At 39.1% G+C, this 24,918-nt stretch overlaps 2 protein-coding genes across 2 annotated transcripts in view; both read right to left on the reverse strand.

Moving 5' to 3' along the window:
- EXOG (exo/endonuclease G) overlaps nt 1–2,944 on the reverse strand; it is a 22,921-nt gene extending 19,977 nt beyond the window's left edge. Inside the window, exon 1 of the mRNA XM_007428158.3 lies at nt 2,676–2,944. Coding sequence (XP_007428220.1) covers nt 2,676–2,868 — 193 coding nt within the window. The 5' untranslated portion in view covers nt 2,869–2,944. The remainder of the gene's footprint in view (nt 1–2,675) is intronic.
- Nucleotides 2,945–6,426: 3,482 nt separating this feature from the next.
- Nucleotides 6,427–24,918, reverse strand: part of ACVR2B (activin A receptor type 2B) — a 121,471-nt gene continuing 102,979 nt past the window's right edge. Inside the window, exons 8-11 of the mRNA XM_088150279.1 lie at nt 22,832–22,946; nt 19,792–19,930; nt 18,624–18,754; nt 6,427–17,523 (exon numbers count right to left, since the gene is read on the reverse strand). Of these exons, the coding sequence (XP_088006405.1) occupies nt 17,329–17,523; nt 18,624–18,754; nt 19,792–19,930; nt 22,832–22,946 (580 nt within the window). The 3' untranslated portion in view covers nt 6,427–17,328. The remainder of the gene's footprint in view (nt 17,524–18,623; nt 18,755–19,791; nt 19,931–22,831; nt 22,947–24,918) is intronic.

A 24,918-nucleotide genomic window follows, 5' to 3' on the forward strand; every position in this document is an offset into this window, starting at 1 on the left:
GCCGTGAAAGCCTTCGACAATACACTCATACTAAACTTTGTTATTTTAACCTTAGGTTACTTTCTGCAGTTTAGTGTGTGAAGGTTTAATATTTTAATTGAGTAGCCAATTGAATGTATTACGTGAAGATGTGCAAAGGACAGATTTTCAGATAATTCACATTTTATATATATAGATGAATGAAACATGGTAAACTAGAGGAAATAAAGTCATGAAATGGAATCTGTAAAAATTGGTACAAAACTGAAATGTATCAAACATTATTTCAAATAACCTGCAGTTAATCACCTTTTTCTAATAAATCATTATTTTATATAAATTATTTAATTATAATTATATAAATTATCACTAATTCTAATAAAATAATTATGCAATATTACATAGTACAATGTGTTCATATAAGATTAAAATCATAGCAGCAAAGATAATGGAACTTATTTTAAAATTATTATATAAAGAGTGATAGTTTTTGAGCCTAACCTCTATCAAAACAAGATTTTTTCCCAAATGCTAAATGGTAGTGAAATCTGGAGATGAAATACCTGTGTATCTAGGCTCTGGAAATTATTTTAAAAAAACCATTTTTTAGACAACTTCTTGGCCTCTACTAGCTATTCTACTTCAGACAAAGCTTGGCCACCTTCAGTGAAAGCTGAGTTTCATAAAGCCCTGATTAAGTACAATAAATGTATTTTATTGAAGAATCATATATTCCCAGTGAGCCAATATTTTGAAGTGCTGACACATTAGAAGACATGAAAATTGGTACTCCATGATGTATTCACACTATATTCCCTCCCATTCAAAGAATGATTCTTTGCAAATCATTCTGGGGAACCAAGAACCATATTCTGACATGCTCCCTGACACAGTAGGCTAAAAACAAAGTGCTTGTTAATACAAGTTTATACAAATTGCACTAGGTATAGACAGCCCTAGGATTCCAGATTATGTCAAGAGAAATGACTGATGGGAAGTCACATCAAATCATGCTGATGCAAAGGTTGTGTATATACCATGAATTCCAAATTAAGATGTGCCAATTTACTTCATCACTGTTCCTCCAATCCAAGTACAACCAGATCTAACCCTACCTTGCTTTCTGGCTGGGCAAAGTAATAATAATTAAAAAAAAAACCTTTGCCCTTTCTGCATGTGAACTGCTGCACCGAGAGCAATAAAAGTGCATATTTTGAGCATATAAGTGAAAAAGTAACTTTGTAACCAATCCTCAATTTACAACCTTTGCAGGTCTGTAAAGCAAAGCTGAAATAAGGCTATCAACAGTCATGGTTTCACTTAGCAACCATTTTGCTTAATGACTGAGTTGCCAGTCCTGCAAAACAAGGACTACTTGCATAACCTAACAACTCTTATTTTGATATTTGCTTCTTTGTATCAAATGTAAGTCGAAGTCAACACCTCCTGACCTGATGGCCACGTCCATGTGACATTTTCTAGGCAATAAGATGGAAGCGGTTTGCTGCTTTTTTCAGGGATTTTTTAAAAATCTCCTACTCTTGCCTACAGCCAAGATTTTCCTAGGGCAAGGTTTCTCAACCTTAGCAACTTTGACTTCAACTACTAGAATTCCCCAAGCAGCATGCTGGCTGGGGAATTCTGGAAATTGAAGTCCTGACATTTTAAAGTTGTCAAGGTTGAGGAACTCTGTCCTAGGGGGTCACCCATGTAAGTATTAGCCAGATCCAATCCTTAGTTGGTTTTCCCCAGATCAGCCAAGACTGGGGAGGCATTGCTACCATTCCCCCTTGAGATGACTTCTCTCACCCTTGATAACTGCTGATATACCCTTTCCCTGTAAACTTCCCGTGGTATAAATAACATTATTTGACCCTTATTATACTGTATCTCCTTTGGGAGATCACTTGTTTTGACAAGTTTGGCAAGAGATTCCCCCCTTATTCAAAAGCTGTATAAACACTGAGCAGCTTGAAAAAGGGGACAGGCACAGTCACGCATCACAAGAAATAAAGGGCATCCAGGAAAATAACCAAATGAGTGGGGAAAAAACCCCACTGATGAATCCATCCTTGCACTCCATCAATTAATTGTTTGCATTCCCAGTCCATGCTCTTGCTTTATGACCTTAGATAACGGCTCCTTTCAATCAAGTTCAGCTTCTGGAGACTACAAAGATGTGTCCATTTGTTTCCTCAGCAACAGTGCAGAAGTGGTTCGCCCTAGCCTTCTTCCAGGCTGTTTTCCTCAATTTCCTAATCCTGCGATTTCCTGATGGTATCCCATCCAAATACAGGACGAGGGATCAATTAAATAAAACCACCCACTCCCTACCAGGGGCGTTCTCGATGTATTGATGTAAGTGGCTGGGATAACGGCTGTCACAGTCCCAACACAAATGGAAAGCGAAAGATGATGGAAAGCCTCGAGCTTTCAGCCCCTTCGCGCCATTTCGCCTTCTCTGACAGAACGTACCTCTTCTCTGCGCCTGCGCACTTGCACCCCCCCCACCTCCCCTCAGCGACGCCCGCTCCTTCGCGCCATTTCGCTTTCCTGGGCGGATTGGCCGCTCCGGCTGCAGACGCCCGCGCCTGCGCACTCGCTCCCGAACTCCCCTCAACGACGCCCGCTCCTTCGCGCCATTTCGCCTTCTCCAGCGGATCGGCCGCTTCGCGCCTGCGCACTCGCCTCCTTACCTTCCCTCAGCAGCGGCGGCGGCGGCCGTGGTGGTTCTTCTTGTTGGGTCGCGTCGGGACGCGGCGGCTGGGCGGGCTTTCTGAGGAGTTTGGTGGCGAGCAGCCCTGAGACTGTGGCGCCCACAGCCGCTCCACAAACGAAGCCGCCGAAAAAGCGGCTCCGAACGAGGCGGGCGCCTAGCGCCTCCGTCATCGAGCCCGACGCGGCGGCCGAAAACGGGGACCGTCAGGCGAGGAGCGAGGCTTTCCTCCGCCTCCTACCCGGCCGCGCAGCCTCCCTGCCGCCTTGCTTTGTTTGCGAGGGAAAAAGCGCGCGAAAGTCGCTCTTCTCTCAGCCAGCCTGGCTTGTGCTGGTGGGGTGAGGTGGCCTTCCACGCCCATCATCCCCATCCTGGATAGGGCACACTCTCAAGAATCTAGACGTCAGTTCGCTAAAATGTGTGTGCATAACAGCCTCATCGATCCCTGCGATTTGGCCTTGAGGGATGAGAAATAAAGCCACAGAGCAGACAGGGCGATCTTTTGGATGGGGGGCCAATGAGAAATCCCAGGCTGTAGGCTAGACTGTGAACTTGAACTGCCCGGGACAGAGGCAACGACAGGCCGTTTCTGTATTGTTGTCAAGAAAAAGACATGGCCGCATCCATGAAATCCAGAGTTGAGCTGGGCTTGAGGGAGCCTTTAGTATCAGCAGATGGAGCACTTCATTCAAGCTAGATGGGCTCTGAAGCTAAGCAGTTTGGAGCTGGTTTGTTCTCAGATGGGAGACCTCCAGGAAATAGCCCAGAGGGGAAAAAGGCAGTGACAAACCACATCTATGTTGCTTGCAAGAAAAGTCACCAGGAGTCAAGCACAAATTGAGGCTGCCTTTGCTGTCTTACACAGACAGGTAGATCTTCCTCCATTTTGCTGAGCTACAGTTTGCAGAATACAGTTGGCTGGGTTCCCACATCTATAATCCATTGTTTGTAAATCCCAATAGTTAGGTTCACACAATATGCCGAAACAAAGCTATACCAACTACACCTGGTTTAGTGTCATCTGTGAACTCAATACCAACTTAATTTTGTAAGGAAGGCCATTTTAGGGAGTAGTTAGGATTCAGCCAGTGGTGTCCATGGAGGGGAAGGCATCAAAAAAGTTAGTAGTTGTGACACTGATTGAAGCCCTACCCTTTTGCTTGTGCAGCATTGCATGTATGTACAAGGCAACAGAGCTTTGATTGTACTGCTGCAACCACCATCTTGACTTTTTTTAAATGCCCCCTCCCAGGATGCCACTGGGTTCAGTGTAGCGAGGACATTGTTCAGGCAGAATTTATTAAACATGGTTGGTTGGATTTACATAATATGATTTGAAAACCACAGATGGATTCTCTCTCTCTCTCTCTCTCTCACACACACATTTTATATTATATATTTATAATATATATAAAAATAAATATTTAAATATATAAAATATAGCTAAAATATTTTACATCCTAGGTCATCCAGTTATGGCTGAGTTGTATCTTTAAGTCCTCCTAATCAGATAGTTTGACTACCTTATAATAGATTTCACTTCAACCTCCCTAAACTAGGGAGGAACGTATAGGTATGTGATGGGTCCAAGTAGCTGCTTTTGATGTTTAATTGCTCACATCCCCTTGGTGAAAGTAAACGCCAAGCAATTGATTGCATGGGTGAGAAGAAAAAATGTGAACAGCCGGCAAGTGGCAATAAAATGTGAAAGGTGTTCAATTAAAGCTGAAATGTATGCAGTAGCAATTGCCAAGCACTGCTGTACTAAATGGACACTTGCTACTTTTACGTACATTTCAATTGTGAAATTTGATCAGTTTGTAGTGTTTGAACTTCACTGCCACTTAACTCGGTTTACAGCCTTCCCTCATATCTACAGTTTGACTCTCCCACCCCTGTATTTATCAGCTGAGAACATTTTACTCATCTGATGAAATGGAATGTAATCCTGAAGTTAAAATTATGCCACATTAAATGTACTGATCTCTGAGGTGCCAGTGTTCAAGGATATCTGATCAGAATTATCTGTACACTTTAGGAGCTGTGAGGCATTTCCCATGAAATTAGTGATAGCAGAAATTGCCAGGAAATTGCACAATCACACTTGTGAAAGCTGTGTGCGAGAAGAGTGCGTGCATCACAGAGACATGTTCCAGTCTTCCAGTAGCGTGTAGCAAATGAAAAATGTCGGCTACTAGATCAGTTTAGAAATAAGTTCCCTGAATGTAAGAAAGTTTGATGATCCTTTATCTAAATCATGACTTTTTAAATTCTTCAAACTAGATATAAAATTAGAAGGAAAGCTGGTGTACATAGCATTATACTGACTTAAGATACAATACTGTTTAACTGAGCTTATACTTCTATAAGCTCAGGCCAGAATGATTTGTCCTGCACTGCAGGATCATTAGAAAGGACTACTGCTTGACCGCCCCAGACATTAGTTTCATACAACTTATTACAGGTGACTGCCTCGGACAGCCATCATTCAGTTCTGAAGGTGATGAAAAACTGCGACCAATGCCCACATTTACCTTTGCAGTGTCCCTCAGTCATATGATCATTTCAGTCATTATGCCTTGTCCTGTACCTGACCTGTTTTTTTTTTTTTTCCCCGTCCCTCACAGAGCCTGAACAAGCTTGCTCTTTCTGAACTACTTTTCCCCCAGTGCAGCTGGTCCCTAAAAAGTGCTCACTGCAAGTTAACAAGCTCAGCTCTGTGACCTTAATTAGTTGATTAGAACCCTCCTGCCCATTCCCACTACTGCCTGACGCTAACAAGACCCTCATCAGTTTCACAATAAAGGCTTTTTGCCTCCTAAACTGCTATGTCTTGCAGGTTCCAGCAGGCCAGGCAAACAGCCAATGCTAGCACATTCCTTTCTATGTGGATTCCCCACTGTATGCCTGCTTACTCTCTTGTAATCCCTTCCTCTCCAATCAATGTAAATACAAACATTAATTCTCTTCTCGCTAATTATCCCTATCCCAGCACTGGGATGAGCATTCCAAAGGGCAGGGGAGTAGGGAAAAAGGGCTGTAAGATTTTCCCTTTTCCTGGCTTACTTGTGAGTCAAGTTCCTCACCATTTGGGTTCACCCTGCTCTTTGGGGTCATATCCTTCTGACACTATAAAGCAAAGGAAAGCAAAAGTAAAATCTTAAGCACAGTCACAGTCACGTAATTTTCACTTAGCAATTGCTTCATTTAACAACCAAGTTGCTGGTTCCAATTACAGTTGCTAAATGAGGACTACCTGTAAAGTGATAATGTATAATGTGTATTCTGTAATGATGCACACAATTATCTCTACAACACTGACCTCTTAAGAGCATGGTGGACTTCTTCAGCAGTCCGGGATTTCTCAGAGAATTCCCCACAGAATTTCTTTGCAACATTATACATTTATTCTTACCTATTGTTCTGTCCCCTGTAAATTTTCCTATTTATCCTCCATTTATACTGTAAACTGCTTGCACTGCAAGTTGTATGATAATAATGATCAATGCATAACTATGGTTATAGGAATTAGAATAAATGAAATAGCTACACAAATACGATTAAGTACTGCGTTGTATGGGTGATTCACCATAGTGGCAAAACTGCAAAATCTGGTCTTGTTTAGGGTGAAGTCCTGGAGGAGTTAGGATCACAAAAATAATGCTGCGATGTTTTTGATGAAAAAGAATAGAATTGGAACTAGAAGTCACAAAAGAGACTGATAATTGTCATTTATTGTTTATTTTCATATACGAAAAAGATAAAATTTGAAATAGTTCTTTCTACTTTTTTCCCCTCCTATTTGTTGGAGTGGAACTGCTTCACACAAGGCAAAAATACTACATTCATACTGTTTTATTTGGGCACCCTGTGCTTAGCTGAAGCAGCAATACCCAAACTTGGCAGATCTAATTTTCAAACATGAGACTCATTTCTAAAATACCACAGTAAAAAGGAACAAAGATCCATTGCAAATGTATGAATTATGATACAATGTTTCAAAACATTTCCATTTAATAACTGCAGTACAGTGAATGTCTTCTTTAGGCCATCTTACATATGCATATCTATATTTATATATAATATAATATATATATAAAAATCAGCACACTTTTTCAGTTCAAAAGGGGTTACAGCTATGAGCTCCTCTGTTTAATTCTCTTTCTTTTAAGTGGATACTTATGCTTAACTCAGTAGTACAAGCTATCTCTGATCTACATTCTTTTTTTTTTTTCTTTTTAGCTACAAGAGTGAAATATAACCTACAACATTTACATTTCACATATCTTGGTATACAAACAGTACATTGGAATTTGAGCCAAGGACCAATAATCTTTTGAATATTTCATCATCTGGTAGAGCTTTCTGCATTTAGCCATTTCCTAAATTAGTTAATTCTTATTTCTGGAGTTTGTCAGGAATCCAAAACTGAAATTTTATAGAAACAAGCAAACTCCTGTTCAGATCTATGTACATGTAGTACAATTTAATAAGATGCAACTATTCATCATAATATTGATAAACATTTCACTGTTGAAGTAGTTTTAAGACTTTTATTTGGTTTCCTTGAATAAACTTCACAATTTAGAAATACTTGACAAAAATGAATGGTAACCAAGTATTTGATTAAATTAAGGTTTTTCTTGTTTTCCCTCCAAATTTTGTTCTTTCCTTGACTTTTAGTGTAAATTTCTAATGCTACAAAACAATGCAGAAAGCTCTTTCCGCAAGAACTGACAAACTGTACTTAGGTTAACTTTACATTAGAAAAGTCATCAAACTTAGGGACAAAATGTGACATATATTCGGTGAAAGATTGTAGGCTTCAGTTTTCATTTTAAAAAGTGGGCAAAGTAGGAAGATGAAGGCCCTGGCATTTTGTGAACGTAGGGCACAGCACTGGAGACCAAAACAGTAACCACTCTGAGGTATCAAACAATATAAATTAATATGAAAAGTGGCTTTAATAGAGAGGGTGTTAAGTTCCTCTCCCTCATCAGCAAAAAATTTATGAATAGTTGATGCACTTACGTGTTTAAAAAGAAAAGTTCAGCTGTGAAAATTGAACTCTGTTTTACCACCAAATTTAAATTTTGATGGGAAGATTTTATTTTGATATATTAATGACCAGCAATGAATGTCATAGGAGTATATAAATTGCTTTTTAAAAAGTACAGTCCCCCTACCAAACCAAGATTAGTGAAAATAACACTATAGATTTTTATTCCAGAGAAAATGGTAATGCTCTATTTTGCTGCAACATAAGGTAACAGGGAAGACCAGTCTCTACTAAAGGGCTCAGTAAATCAACTCCTGTGCTCAGTCCATTATAACCCTCTCCCAAAACAATTATCCTCTTGTGATATCCCTTGGTATCTGTTTGCTTTTAGAAGTACGAAGCAAATTTGACAAGATAATCAGGAAATATATCCTACTAAAAAACTGAAACAGTAGAAGTCCAAGTATTATGGAAAGGAAGCACTTTCTCTTGCCGTTACATAAATCCAACAAAACTGAGAACTTCACAAAGAAGCCTGTTAGGTTTAATCTTTGTGGGAAATAACCACAAGCTTATTTTTACATTTTAGTCCTTGAGGATCAGGTTCCACCCCCACCCCCCACCCAAATTTCTTCGTTTTATATAATGATTCCTTGTTTGTGTATGTTGTTACCTTGTAAGAAGAATCCAGAAAGAAATATAGTTTAATGTGGAATTTGAGGTTTAAAATACTTGGATGGTAGATCGAATCCAGAAATAACAAAATGATAAAAAGCAACTTCTAACCCTCACCTTGCCCTAAACCCTGACTAGGAAAAAAAAAGTTTAAAAGGTAAGAGTTTACAGCAGTTGCTTTGCATTAAAATAAATGAAGGCACAAATAAAAAGCATTAGAATTCATCACTAACAGACTTGAAATGGTGACTTATCTGTAGATGTGTCCAATAAAATAGCCAGGCATTGTTTCAAATCATTAAAAATGTTCAGAAAGAGCACACGGACCTAACAGATTTTAGAAAATGCATTGAAACCCCTATTTTATTAATAATTAGTGGACACTGAAATAACTATTAAGTAGTGGATCTATATTCTGTGCCATTATCTGATAATAGATTCACCACTAGAAAAAGGAGAAATGCATAAAATAGAGCCTTCTGAAAAAATTAAGGGGAACACATTCACACTGTGTTTTAGACCATGAAACTGATTTAAGCATTTTGCTGAACTATGTCCACAGCCTGCAAAGTGTATGTTATCAATAGGTAAAATGGCACATGGAACTTGTTCGTACCCCACAATGATAGAAGGCAGCAATGACATGCCATTCCCTGTCTCCTACCAAGTCAGCTAAATATAATGTGAGAAAGACCCATGTGGTTTATCCTGTAGAACGTAAACTCCTAAGTAGATTATTGGATTTTTATCATAGGAAAACCCATTGCCAAGTTGCTACGGGCTCTCAAAACACTTGCTACGTGGCTGATTCATCCTGAAATTCTCAGCATATATTTAAAAACATGTTTAATGTGGGAATGTATCCCTGAATCAAAAATTCAGATATCTACAAAAATAAATCATTACCTTGAGATTTAAAAAACAAAACAAACCTTCAGGGAATTCTATCTCATGCTTATTGCCTTAGCACATCCTGGTTTATTCAATTAGTAGAACAATTCCCAAACATTCTCTTGATTAAGAATCTGGAAGAAACCAAATTAAAAACTCACACCTATATGATTTTCTCCACTTCTCTTTGTTGTTAATCTTTGTATATCACGGTATCTGAACTGGGGGCAGTGGTAGACATAATTAGCTTTTTCCATTACTAATCCAAGTCAGGTTTCAAACTCTGTTTTTATTCTGTCACTCTTGCTAACTTCTTGCAGAAACAGAATCATTTGCACTGAAAAATGAGGGAACCATGTATGTCATAGACTATTAGATAACCAAGAAAATGTTGCATATACACTGAGGGCTCTAAATATAATGTGCTTTAGTTCTTTAAAATATTTTTTTCTGCTTCTAGATAAGAATTCAGACTTTGCAGTGTCTCTTTACTAGGATCAAAACATGACATAGATTCTTTACATGCCTATTGATTTTAATTTGGGAAAGGTGTAATGTAATAAAGAGAAATCTGATTTGCAGATGGTTCATTCAAAGAGCAAAAGGACTATAATGCACCAAATTGCCAATACCAACAAACTTTTTTTTTACAGATCATACAGTCATTGTAGCACAGCTGGTTACTATAAAAATTGAGATGCTACAATGTTTGGGAACAGAAATCCAATTTGTTTTACTTTTTCTGAATGCTTAATAGGTATTACAGAACTCACTAAAATACATGTTTTATACAGTAGCCTTATAGTATTTTGACATTTCATTTTTCAGCCCACCTTTTCAACAGTTCAGTGTAACAGAAGTTCCTTCGTTTGTGTGTTGTTTTTGTTTTTGCTGTATTTAAACAGATATTTTTGTTGCTCTACCTCTTTCTGGCACAAATGTATTAGATTATACAAAAATAATTTGCAATGCAGAACCAGTTTCAACACGAAGTGAAACCTAAAAATTTTTTGACCATCAAAAAGAAGTCAAAATGTAATTTCCCCCACTATGTATGTTTTATATGGCCTACAATTATGCTGTCATATTTCACAAGCATCTTTTCCATTCAAATCTCTCACCTTCATCAGAGTTAAAAGACATAAGAAAAGGGATATGATTTATGTTAAACGTAATAACTGACATTAAGGAACTCAAACTTAAAGTTTCTGTTTATACATCAGTAGTTAATACATCTCCAAATATCCAGAGTACCTGCAGCTGATGTAATGCAAACATTAGGTTTTGGGACACTGAATATATCAGCAGAGATTTCTCATGCCCTTCACACCAGAAAATGCATCTGAACGTTGCCCTATACCAAACAAGGAGCAAAAGCAGCTGCATGGATATGCTAACCCTGGAGATATAATTGCAGCGCATAAACATTTTTTTAAATTGGATTTTTATGAATTTGAACTAGAAAATGGGCCATATTTATTTCCAGTGGTGAATTGGATGTTTTATTTTGAACATATAGTACATCCTTAATTATACAGAAGGATTTGCTTTTTAAAATGAAGCTATCCGTTTTCCTATTGCCACTTCAAATCTGTTTAGGTTAGTTCTTCCAGATTTGAAGATAAAAAGGGAAAAATTTACTTCATTTCAGAATATCAGGTCTGGCAATAGAGGAGGTTAGAAAACCACCATCATCTGGCAACCTTAGTTGCACATTTTACATGTACATTTACAGGCCTTAGAATTACAAGCAGTTTCCTGAGTCCTCCATCCTAAGTAACCCCTTGAGCTCCCTGAAGAGTGAAGATACTCTAAAATAACATGTAGCCTGCTCGAGTGGGGCTACTCTGGGGGAGCAGTGAATATAAAGTCCATGTGGCCCATGTAGAAATGCCTTTCAATCCCAATCAGTTTTCCTGGACCAGCCCAGTTTTACTTCACCACAGAAACATGGGTTATGGATTGCACGCTATTTTATGCTAATAAAAGTTACTCAGAAGAACCAGAGCCAACTTTTATCTGGATATTGACAGCTAATCTTACACATATTTAATCAACCATCTGTCAGTTCACCTAAGTAGGAATGAAAAATTCATTTGCAGAACTGCAAATTTTATATATGAACGTCTGTATCAGCCTTTGCCCAACGTAGCACCTTCCAAAGGAGCTAGAATATGAGGAGCCATGATGTCAAAATGATACCTGCATCATGAAACATGTTTCTGTGTGTTTCCCTGGCAATGCCCCCCCCCATTATTTGAAAATTGAATGCATAATGACAAAAGACCATGCAGGGGGATACTAGGAATTACACTTCCAACTTATCTGGAAGCTGAGGGAAACCTGGATTAGTGGAAACATTTTAGCTTCTTGCTCCATATGGTTGTTAACAGTGTAAGGGCAGTATTGTGTGCAAAAAGGAGAATCTGTGAGAGATCAAAATTGGAGTTCTGGGGATTGCACATGGCTTGTGAGCTATCGCCTGCCACCCTTGCTTTAGAAAGTATGGTGCAGAAAAGAAATACCATGCAAAATCATAGTTAAAACTTTAACTAAACAAACTACAAAATTATTTATACTTGTTTATATCAATAGGTTTCAAAATGGAAGAAACGGAAAAATATCTGATGCTGAAATTTGTTTCAGTAAGAATTCTTAGTTACAGCAATGACTACTTACCATTGAGTGATGTTTTAGAATTCAGTAGAATACCTGTTTTTAAATATAAGCACTATTTCAACTGCTAATAAGTCATGATGTAGTGATGCAAAAATCTAGAACTAAGGTGCGATCTAATAGCACAGATTTTGCTTGGCATTTCAATGTTGAGAATTCCATTTTCTACCTTGTTGAGCTCTCCTCAGCAAAATGTGACCTATAATCTAAATACCACACAGAATTTGCATTCACACAATATGTTCAGCCATGATTTCATTTAACCATGGCTTGCTGAATATCCCAGAAATAAACCAGAACCAATCTTTCGAGGAGGAAGATTTTAAGCAGTATTTGGGGGTTTCCCTCATTTTTAAAGTTGCTCTTACCTTGCATTTCTGTGGATCGATTAGCGGCTTGGGCAGGATAAAAAAAACCAAAATAGTTTCAAGCCATGAAATCACTGTTCACATATCACACTAAGCCATGGTTGGGATCAGTAAAGCCCATTTGCCCTTATAACACAATTGTAAACCAACAAACCAAGGTTTCGTGATTCGCACATCACACTAACCCCTCCCCCCATTCCATTATGGCTTAATATGATGAGTGAACACAGCCACTGGCAGTCAGTTATGTAAAGAGTGAAGATGTATAACATGGAGTAAGCTTCCAGCTGCAATCCTACACCGCCCTACCTGGGAAGAAATCCCACTTAACAGTTATGTAAAGGATATCCTTGTAAAAAATGTTGCTATTTCAGCTAATGAAATATTTTCAAACCACCACTAGTTAGGGTAATTGGCATAGTTACCTTTAGACCAAATCTTATTTGGAAATAATGCTTTCTCATGCATAGCTATGCTTGTGGTTGAGCTACCTTATTGCTATATCAAGAACCTTCTTCATGTTAAATATACAGGACCAACTGAAGGCCAGGAAGACTGAAAGGTGTTACTGGGGAACCACTCTTTAGGAAGAAATTTGATTACCCAACAGGTAACACTGCATTATCAATAGGTAAATGTGATTATTAGACATCCAAGATGCTGTAAGCCAGCTTTCTTCCATCTGGGGACTTCCAGATGGGTTTGGGTTGCAGAATTTTGAGCCAACAACAGTTTTGGCCATGCAGGCTGAGAATTCTGGGAGATGCAATCCCAACATGTCTTCATGAGTACCACATTTGGGAAGGCTGACATACCAAGAAGCTAACAAAAAAAAGGCATGGATGACATAGATTAGCTAAGGGGTTACATCTGAATCACAGCTAACCACACGGTTTTCCTAAAGTAACTGGCGACCAAATGATCTATAAGCAAGCAGATGCAATCAGTGAGTAAGAAACAGTCAATCTGGGTTAGAATTAAATTCAGCCAGTATGAATATGCACAGACACGCTCTCTTTATACAGGGAAGACTGAGGACACTGTCTAATAGACAAAACACAAAAACAACCCCCATATGGCACGTTCAAGGAATACTTTAAAGCTTCTCAAAATTTTGTTTCATGGAAAAGCAAAGCAACTGCTGTATCAAACCTATTTTAGCCATTATATGAATAATGCTGCAAGAGAGGAAAAAGCATATTTGAAGCAGCACAGCATTAACAACAGTATATTTCCCCCACTGCTGACCACCCACCTTGACTGTTAGAGATATATAGATTTCAAAGTTTATTTCATCTTAATGGTTCTATTTTCCTTCACTTCACTCTTCCTGAAGCCTGCATTGTTCCCCTTAACATTATCATTTGTAAAGACATAAATTAGAACTCTTTGTTGAAGCCTCATAATTGGTGACCCCTTCCAAATTAAACACAGCCTGCTACTTCCAAATACAAAGGTATAGTAGGTACTCAAAAAAATTACCTCATTGTGACTGCAAAATCAAAGGAGTTATTAATTACTTGGCAAGCCACAATACATAGTGGATTACAAGTTGTTCAGGCCTGTCCTAGTTTGGTTCTCCACAGCTGCTTGAGGCTTTGCAGAGTAAATGCACTAACTACTTTCCATTCCAGTCATTGGTACATTTTCATTTTGTATTTTCTGAATCCATCAAACTACTGACTCTTAGGATTTTCTGTTATAGAGCCAGTCCCAAAATGAAGTTTGTGAATCAACCAGATGGTTAATCTTGATATAAAACAGTGAACAGCGACAAAGGTCTATTCTGCAAAAAAATGTATAGTACATGGCCAATGAAATTATCATCCTGTTTAGTCAATAGTATGCAAAAATTAGTTTTTAACATACTAATCACTGACAAATGTTGAATAGATCCCCCTGAAGTCAACAGCACCTGCAGCAAGCTGCAATGACACCAAAATGACATGTGCACAATGATGTAATTATGCAAATGCCACAATTACGTACAAGTTGTAGGACACTTGAAACATGTTTATAAATTATGGTATTTGTATGATTACATACGTGCCATCATTTGCCCCCCTCCAGATGCCCACTCCTGAAGTTCAGAAAAGGCGTCTGCATTTGCCATTTACATATTTATTTGAAATAATAAATCGGTTCATATTCCTCAATTACTTTTAATGTATGTAAAAGTACACCTAATATATTTCAATTAAGTTTAAGTTCAATGTTGCTCATTTTACCTTAAATAGTTTAGATGTTCAGAAATGGGGCAAAGAGAAGAAGCATCAATACTTCTACTTCCTTCTTAGGGAGGCAACTGTTTCCCAAGGAAAGGACAGTATCCTCAAATTCCCAACATCAAGTTCTTCCCCCTTGAAATAGGTGCGGAAGCATGCAAAGTGAAACTTTTTTTTTTTTTTTTTGCACTTTCATAAGCAGTCAAAAGCAACTCTCCTCTCCCTTCACAAGGCAAAAGACAGGTCATTTTGGACACGTCTGCTTGGCAAGATTAGTTTCCTTCTGCTGTTCTTTGTTAGGAAACACCTTCTCTGAGATGTTTCTGTAGCTGTTCTCCTACCATTAATGAAAATGCCTTGGCATAAGGGGAATAGGGATTGCAGCCTCTATGTTTTATTGAATGATCATTTGTATTCCATTAACTGGGTATCAATCAACCAATGGCTGAATGCAAGTCTAAAGAAAATAATTTTCTTTCATAGATTAACATCTTCAGGGGAAAATATTTCATAAAGGAAATGCTGTACTAGTATTCTTTACTAAAACAACTTGTGCTCCTACTACTCCCCAAAAATAAGAAAATGGAAGCAAGCCTTCACAAGTAACAGTGATTTTGCCCAGCAATCTTGTATAGGCAATTCCTCTAAAACTGTTTACACTTATTTACAATGGTGCTTTATAGAAATAAAAAACCAACAGAAATGGTAGCACTTCCTAAAAGATTGTGGAACTTTTTTCTTTTTTTTTTCTTCTTTTTTTAAAACTCCCTTTTCATAAAAGCCAACTTACATTAAAATATACATACTACAAGACAACACAACTAACAAAATATATAATAAAACTCATACAAGTAGAAAATTCTGAGGTATTTCTGGTTTGAGGTGGTCTGTGGTCATGAAGATTTTTTTTTTGAAACTTTTTTTTTTAGTTTAAACCTCGGAAGCCACTTAATGTGTATGTGTGTTCTAAGTTTTCTTTAAAAATCATTGCATGTTTTGCAAGTTAAAAAAATATTTAAATGTTGTATCAGCAGCATTAGGAGCATTCACTGACTAGAGCGAGTTTTATGGCATAATAGAATTAACTGTATTTAAAATATGCACCACTGTTAAGACGAAAAAGTTGGGTGACAGCATTCAGAGAATGAAGAATCAAGAAAAATAAAATAGGAGGGACCCGTCAACCTCATCCAGCTGGAAGCCGCATTGAAAGCAAAGGAACTTATTTCCATGTAACATGTAAAAATGTATTTAGAATCAGTCTAAACTATACTATACCTATCCATGCTGTAAATCAAAGAAACGTTGACAACTGTATTAAACTGATTCAACTGCCATGACTTTTGCCAAAGGACTATGCAAGGGTGTCCACTGGAAGGGGGGAGGGTGTCAAAAAAGTTAAGATGGCTGTGATCACAGCTGGCTATCTTGACTTTTTTTACACCTGCACATACATTCCCGTGAAGCACCGGGGACAGCCTTTCTACGTGTTCTTAGTGGGGAATGTTTATCTCCCCTTACAATTCCTGGTAGCCATAGCAGTTAAACAGGCTTAACCTCAATGTAAATTTGTCCGGCAGATATTAAGATCTAAGAGTGAAACTGAATTTCACTGCTGATGAATCCCGGCCACATTTACTTGGAAGCAAGTCTTATTGATTTCAATGAGTCTTCGAAGAAAGGATGCTTCACGTCATTGCATGAATTACCTTGAATACTGCATGCCAATATATAATGGGATACACTGGCCGTTTTTAAGCTCTAGGTCAGGAGTTGGTTGTCTTTCGTATTTTTATTAAAATTTCAGAAAATTGTTTAGAACTGTAACACTGCTCTATTAGACACATTGAGGGAAATCTGCAGTTATTGAATCCCAAGACCTCATTCTCTGAACTTATAAATATAATATAAAGGGTTTTTTTCATTTAACATTACCCAAGCCTGAGATAATTAAGAATCCATTTGTACCAGTGATTTTGTGACCCAACTTTCTCTGCATGCTGCAGCAGTTTAATACTCTGCCTCAAAACTTGCCCATCCTCTCATTAACTGTTTTCCTGAGAAGTAGCTCTATAGCCGATGTTTCTCCAAATGCTGCAAAAGTCCATCTCTTTTATCCCCCAGCCCTATTACTAAACTTCTCATTTTCAATCCTACCATCAGAGTTAATATTCTCAACTCAATCACTCCCCTCCCCCCACACGGCAACACCCGTTAGACCCGTAAAAGACACATCTGCTTTTTCTTTTTTTAAGCTCACTGTCTAAAATAGAAAATAAAGAAAAGGAAAAATTGGGGGGAAAGTCCAGTTTTTGAGGTGTGATCTCATGTAACAGTCTTGACTTTGCAGCACGTCTAGAAGATGAGTAGGTTGTTTTCTTGTTATCACTGATGCTTGGTGTAAAAATGCAGGTCGGTAAAAGAGAAAATCCAGAAAATAGGTTCAAAAAGAAACAAAGTGAGTTCATTGAGGTTTTGAGGTACCTGCACTGTGACTGCATTCATTAGTCGGCACCCGAATGCTTGCAGAGAGATGTCCTTTCTCTTTTTTTTTTTCTTTTTAATACAGTAGAGCAACATGCTGGTAAAATTGATCCAATCAAAATAATAATAATAATAACAAATAATAATAATAATAATAATAAAAGTCAAGATTAAAAATAGCAGCTGCATTCATGTATATGTATGCTTGTGTGTGTGTGTGTGTGTTGAATTTGTGATTTCACTTTTTTCTTTTTTTAAAAAAAATCCACTGAGTCTGGAAAGACCAAAAAAAAAAAAAAAAAGGCAAACAAGGATTTAGATACTTGACTCTTTGGGCAGCAAGTCCACATTGGTGACAGAGGTCACGATGGAAACAAGGCAGTCTAAGGTAGTGCCATTGACTGATTTGCGTATCTGAGAAATGCGTTCCTCCACACAACCTGCCGATAGCCGTGCCTCTGCATCGTGGTCCCAGCATTCTTCAATTGTGACACAGAACTGTGCTAAACCCTGAATGCGCAAAGAGAAAACAGAAGGATTTAATAAGGAAAGACTGGCTGGACGGAGCTTGATGCTGCTAGATCTAAATCTCCACATCCCACATAGGTTGCATTCAGATACAAATAAGGTAGAGGCCTTGCTCTTCCCTTCAAATAAAAACAACAATGAAATCAACCATCGTTTCCCATTCTGCTCAACTGAGAAGTTACGTGTTACAACTTTGCAATGAATTAGATTATTAAATAATTGTTTGAAGATGGTTAAACCTCAGCTTATTTGAAACCACAACAACTTTGGCTTGTCACAGTTCACAAGATGCTTTACTTAATGAAAGACTTAGTGGTCCTTTTCCCACCTATGCAAAGATAGAAAGAAGCAGCAGCTGCATCCATGGCCAAAGGTACATATACGGGCATATCAAACAGGAGTACTGATTGTCCAAGTGGGATATTTAATTTTTGGAAGTTCTATTAATTTGTCTTCCATTCTTTCAGTAACCTCTAAATGGATGCTAAAGGGTTCTAAGGCACCATATTGATGGGTCAGCCAAGAGAACCAGAAATGGCTTCTAAAAACACGAAGCAGCATAAGTGTGTGTGTGTGTGGGGGTGTTAAATATTGGCTTTCCCACCATACTATTTTTTAAAGTCTCTTTGTGTTGTTAAGTGGCTTGACGGATAGCCAGATGTGAGAGAAATCCAGACCCAAATTCTTCCCGGCACACAGAACTAGTTGCAAGGTCCTTTGAATTCTAATCATATTTGGTTGATGACACCTATATTTCAAAAAAAAAAAATTCTTTCTTATATGCAGGCAAAGAAAACAATGTATCCTCAGCATTGTTAACCTCCTTCCTCTTCTTACTACACTCCTGATGATTGCTCAGATTTACTACAAATTAAGGCAGCAACCACAGCAACAATAGACAAATTCTAATAAAGAACCTTGCTTATGGCTTGAGACAATCCTTTTTGTAAAATTGCCAACATTAGTTAGCTAATGTTACTTTGCTAACTAACTTGAAGGGATATTGAGTTCTGCTGAATTGCACTGCCCTGCCTAGCTCTAGACGTTGGGGAGAAAAATTGAAGCATCGAGAAAGGACGTACAGGATGTTTAAGCCAATGATCCTTGAATGCGGGACGCATCTTCTTATGAACTACCACCTCCTGTAGGTCTTCAAGAGATGGATGCTGGCCTATTTCTTCTTCAAAAGGCAACAGGTACTCATCCACTGGACCTATAGTTGCAGAAGAGACAACATCGCTATCAAGTGCAAACTAATGGAACAAACAGGTAACTGATTAATTGGTATCTCACCCACAACCAAAGAAGGCATTAAACTATGCACTTCACACAAATATATACTGATTATTTCCTTGTTTAAATGGAACTGAATCATTTATCCAAGTACTGAGGTTAATGTTCCAAATCAGCATTGTTAGGCATCCACCCAGCTCTACAGCTCAGTAGGGGCAATGAGAGCAGAATCCTGCTCTGGCTCCCTCCCTTCACCATTACAACCTGCCCGTACACTGTTCTTGCTCTCAAGTAATACCCATAATATAAAGAACTTCTTACTATATTCTTATTAGCTCTCTGCCTGGGAAATAAGCATGTGATGAGTAAAAAGGAGCATCAGTCAAAGAAAACTTTGATCAAGACGTAGTTTCATTAAGGACAGGATATTTTAAGAAGGGATCTCTGAAACCTAGAGACTGAACTGCAAGAATTGTGTAAGCAGCAGGGATGGAGGAATTAATCTATTTCAGATTCATACCATTTTTGCATATGTTTGTTCTGAGCTGTTTTTGCTTTGTTTTTAAAAAGGCTAAGAAATGTATTGTATTGTTGTCAGAGACCCTACTGTACAAACTCCAGCTGTTTTTTTTTAAAAAGTCACAGTTATAAAATTATTTGTGGCAATGAATCTAATTGTACCATTTACTTGGGTGAACTGAAACATCCAAGTAACTGAACTAAACACAGGCTAATAAAATATATATTTTCTTAATAACTTATCTTCGTCTCTAGTAATCTAATGTTAATAGATAAAGAAAAGTTTGTAAAACCTTTAGCTTTCTCTAAAATGTTTGCTCTGAACAAATGTGTCCATCACTTTAAGAAAGACCCTGTATAATTTAAATGTCTCAAGGCATATGAATGTAAATAGTATCCATTAGATGGTATTGGGGGGGGGGGGGAGAGAGAGAGAGAGAGACGTAGGTAGATTTCTGAGAAACCAAGAGAGTATGCAATAAGGATACTAGTACTCACCATCAGCTGCTCTACACCTGGAGACCAGCTCCCACAATACCAGTCCCATTGCATACATGTCTATTCTTAGGAAGGCATCTCTCTGGAAGTTAATTGCTCCCTCTAACACCTCAGGAGCCATGTATCTTCTTGTTCCCACCTGAGATAGAAACAGGAATCAGTTACTAGAACTAAACCCAACGAGGAGATTCCCATAGTTTCAAGCTGTGGTTCTTTAAAACAAAGAGAAAAGAAGGAAGAGGAGGAGAGGAAGAAGTAATAGTAATAGCAACAGTTATTGCTGTTGTTATTACCCTGGTTACAGGTAGTCTTCGAGTTATGACCGTTCAGTGACTGTTCAAAATTAAGAGGGTGCTGAATGAGGGGAACTTACAACTGGTCTGTAAAGTTGCGGCCATCGCAGCATCCTCGTGGTCACTTGATCGCAATCTGTGTGCCCGGGTGTCCAGCTTGCGATTACGACATTGCAGCAAGCCATGGTGACATGATCGCCATTGGCAACTTCCCCTACCAGCTTCCCACAAGCAAAGTCAATGGGGAAGCCAGCAGGAAAGGTTGCAAGTTGCTTCCATAAGTCGCTCCTGCTGCTTTTTCTCCTGAGGAGCCCCACTACGGAGTACCAGTTCCCAAGGAACTGGCAGTCCATAGCACTGCCCGCCTGCCTGTGCTCTGTAGCACCCACCCACAGCACCCCTATGGCCCCTGTTGCACTCCACAGCACCAGCCTGTGGCGCACACACACCCTGTTCCTTGCCTGGGACTCCAGCCTCTTCCTGCTTAACGACCCACATGGTCCTGGGGTTACAAGGGCAACTGGGACTGCTGTTGCTAAGCGAAGTGGTCACATGACATCGTACTTTATGACCGCATTGCTTAGCAATAGAAATTCCGACCCCAATTCCTGTCGTAACATGAGGACTACCTGTGCAGTCAAGCATTTCCACCTTTCAGCTTGAATGCCTTTCTACTAATGAATCTGTTCGCTGAGCAATCCTATTCAAGGCTACAGAAAATTCAATGGGGAAACGTCCCTAAGTGGTTTGTGAGCTGATCAGGCTAAAGGTGGGGCTGATCTCTGCAGAGTGACTTGCTTAGCTGAGCAACACATCACTTGGGTGTCAGGCTGCAAGAGGGAAGGGGCATGTTTCATGATTGAGGCAAAGGCGGGCGAGCCACAATATCAGTCTAATTCTAAAAAACCTCTGCAACAATTAACTTGAAGTGACCTTTCCTTCTCTGCCTTCTACTGAGGGGGATGGAAGACGTGAGATAGAATGAGAGGGCTGCAAGCAGAAGGGACTGGTGGATGGCCCAGGCTACTTTTTTCTCAGGTACTTTCAACAACCTACACCATCTGCATGAATTATCTCCTGTTAAATTATCTCCAAACATGATCTTTTTTGGGGGGGGGGGTGAAACATATATCACAAGTTATACTTCATCGATTTTGTACTTGTGTGATGTTGTATGCAAATATTTAAGGGATGGACATTGAACTGTGACATAACAATGCACTCTTCATCATTTTGATAAAATCTTGACTTGCTGCTGCCTCCAAAAGAATACAGGTAGTCCTCACTTACCAACCGCTCATTCAGCAACTGTTTATAGTTACAGCAGCACTGAAAAAGGAGATTTACATCCCTGCGGTCACTTGGTCACAATTTGGGTACTTGGCAACCGGCACGCATTTACGATGGTTGCAGTGTCCTGTGGTCACATGACTGCCATTTTTGACCTTCACAGCCAACTTCTGACAAGCAAAGTCAAAGGGGAAGCCGGTAGGAAGTCACAGGTTGCAGTCACATGACATCACACTCAACGACCGTGGGTGATCTGCTTAATGACCACAGCCAGAACTGATGTCATAAGTCGGGCACCATCATGTGACATTTCACTTTACAACTGCATTGCTTAGCGATGGAGTTGCTGGTCCCAACTGGAGTCAGTAAGTGAGGACTTGTAATGGATGGCATGAGTGGGGAAGATTCTGGAATGGAAGTTCAAGGTTGTCAGGAGGGGGGAGAGGCATTCCAGAGCAAGCGCCTCCTCAGCCCGCAACAAGAATGTGGGAAGACGAAGAGGATGAGGCTGGCCCCATCTTAGAGCCTCACTGATTATAGCCACTATATAGTTGCTTTAGCACAGGTTTAGTCTGGCGAGATTCTGCCTATTAGGTGCAAGCTAAGAAAGGAACTGAACTACTGTTGTTCTTGGGCTGAATCTGACAGGACTACCTGTACAGCATTTCTCCACTTGGGGAACGGTTAACAAGCAGAGGGAAGTACGGAAGAATTCATACTAATAAATGGCAGCATAAGGAATAATTTGATCATTTTGTGGTAATTTCACAAAATCTGTGAGCCATTATTCTATCACACTTGGTCTTGCTCCATGTCTTGTTTTTTAACCTTATTTTTTTGTGCCCTTTCCATATTTGCATACATATTTTGTGTGTATGTGTATTTATTTCCTTAAGTTTATATTATGGCAAGCAATATTTGAGTCATTCCTCTTCATTCTTGTATTTTTGCACACATCTTCCCCAGTATAGATATTTTGGTATGGTGATTTTTTTTTAAAGAAAACACATACAGGTACCATACCAAACTCTCAGGAGCTCACCTTATTGCGCTACACAGTATATATAGCTCATAACATTGCAACATTATAGAACCTTGTAATAATTTGGATAGGTTCTCAAAGAACCAGCGTAAATGCAACCACCCCTATACCTCACAATAGACAACAGTTGGGTACACACAACATGCTAAGCTGGGCTAACGTAGGATTGAGTAATCTGTGTTTCAGTGTGCTGTAGAAATCCAGGCATTGTCTTATCATGTTATGTCGACAAGGCCATCATATTAAACCCTAACATGGTTTGTTTGGACACCATGTGTATACGACAATTGTGACTTGTTTGCCAGGGTACAGAACCCAGGCACTATGTGACAATCAAACAGATTTTTCTATCCTCTCCTACCTTCCAAATTAGATACTGCTAAATGAGGTTGCATAAGCTAAGGTCCAGGTTTACCTGTCCATGGGTATCTCCTGGAGGCTTCCCAGGTTCAAATCGTACAGCCAGTCCAAAGTCAGCGAGCACGGCTGTTAAGTCACTCTTCAGCAATACGTTTTTGCTCTTGAAATCTCTACAAGGAAAAAAAGAGGGGGGTATGAGTTTTTAATGTAGCACATAACCAACAACCAAGATAAAATAACTGACATGAGATTTTTGCCACTGACAGCAGCAACAGGTGGATGCAAACCCAATACATGAGAAAGATCACGAAGGGGAAGATCAGTGAGCAAAGCCAGGCCAACATTAAGACACATCATGTGCAATGGCATCTCTCCCTTGTTACTCATACTCTTAATTCCTTAGCCAGCATTTCCTAGAAAGCTGGAAATTCCAGGTGGCTGGAATGCTGCCTTTGATTTTGATCTCTAAGTGAAGTTTCCCTTGCCTGCATTTTTTCCTTGCCTACCTCTTAAATTAAAGCCCTGTACTTATTAAGCTATTCCTGGAGTTTCCAACGTTTTCAATAGGGAGGAGGGAGGAGGGGGAAAACGGGGGTTGAACATAATTAAATTTGCAGACTTCAGGCAGCAGATGGTAGACCCACGTGTGCTTGGCATTATAATTCTCTTGCCATCAGTTCAATTGACGGTGGTATCCCAGCCGGTCAGATCACAGGACAAGCATGGGGCCAAGCAATGTAATTAATGAGGGCAGATTCATTTTTTTTCTGAAATGCTCTGTCAGAATATGTTACGAAGAGAGATACCACAGTGGAGAGAAAGCTTACAAAAGGGTGGAGGGAGAATGCAGTGAATTCCCAGGGTGTACAGTGTCCTGAAGGAAAATTGCCACCCCCTCCTGACCCACGATTTTTTTTTGTTTTTCGAGGAGGGAAAGAAAAGAGAAAGGATAATTCCCAGGCACTGGGTGCACGTTATAGCTGGTAGAAACACTATTGCGGTGCTGTGGGAGAAACAGCTTGAGACCTTTTGCCAGATTAGTCAAACTCTTGACAGCCAAGTACACCCAAAACCAAGATTCTCACAGAGGCTTCCCTATCCAGATTTATTAAAAGGAAAAAGGGATTAGGCTACAGAAATCACAACAACTAAATCCTTTCACTATTCAGACCCAGTTTGAAGCTGTAGCTTTGTTTGTTCTCTTAAGCCTCCGATGACCAAGAGAGCTACCTGTTTTCCAGATAGTGAAAGAATATGTGCAGATATTCTGGGCTTCCAATGTTTTCCAAATCACCTTTCTCTTGCCCAGGCATTGTGAAGACTAACACTATTTCTACAGGCTACCTGTTGGATCAAAAAGCTGGTTAAGGCAAGGGGTGGGCATCCTATGAGAGACCCTGAGCAGCTATTTTGTGGCCCTTGGAATGGTCAGGGCCAATATTTTTCTCTTCCCTTTTCTTCTCTTCAAAAATTTATATGGCCACCCATCTTAAATACAGAACCCTGGGTAGTTCACAACAAACCACAAAAAAATACATTAAAAAAAAACACCTTTAAACACAACCATAATAACATCAGGAAAGGCATCATAACAAACTCCCAATACCATAGTAGGTTCCACAAACATCAGTCCAACATCTGGGGGAAGAGCCAGGTTTTCACAGCCTTTCAGCAAGCCTACTCTTACTTCATTTTACTTTTATTTTGCTTAAAAAAGCCATTCCCCCAAACAGAGCATCCATTTAACCCCTTAAGCCCACCACATGGTTGCTGACTGGAGGGAAGTTGCCCAGCTCTGGGTTGAGAATTAACAGTACCTGCAACTAACTAATCTATTGAACGTGACATTTTTATACTGCCTTTTACCATGTCCTCCCCTTCTCCAAAAATCTAAAAGCCAATTCAATCATAAAAACATATTCACTGTTCAATATAAAATAATAAAATGACCATAAAACTAAATGAAAAAAAATGCAACCACTTTTTAATTATATTTTAAATGGCCAGAAATAGTTTTTTTTTATTATAGCAGTATAAAAATACAACCAACCAACCAATCCTAAAACAAATGGGACTTGCACAAGAAAAGTAACTATCATTACCTTCTTTAATTACAGGACAAATGATAGTGAGACATACTCT

Source organism: Python bivittatus, unplaced genomic scaffold (genome assembly GCF_059951505.1).
Source record: "Python bivittatus isolate LINGU-HERP-01145 unplaced genomic scaffold, Pbiv_v1 ctg000610_np1212, whole genome shotgun sequence".
Taxonomy (NCBI): Eukaryota; Metazoa; Chordata; class Lepidosauria; order Squamata; family Pythonidae; genus Python; species Python bivittatus.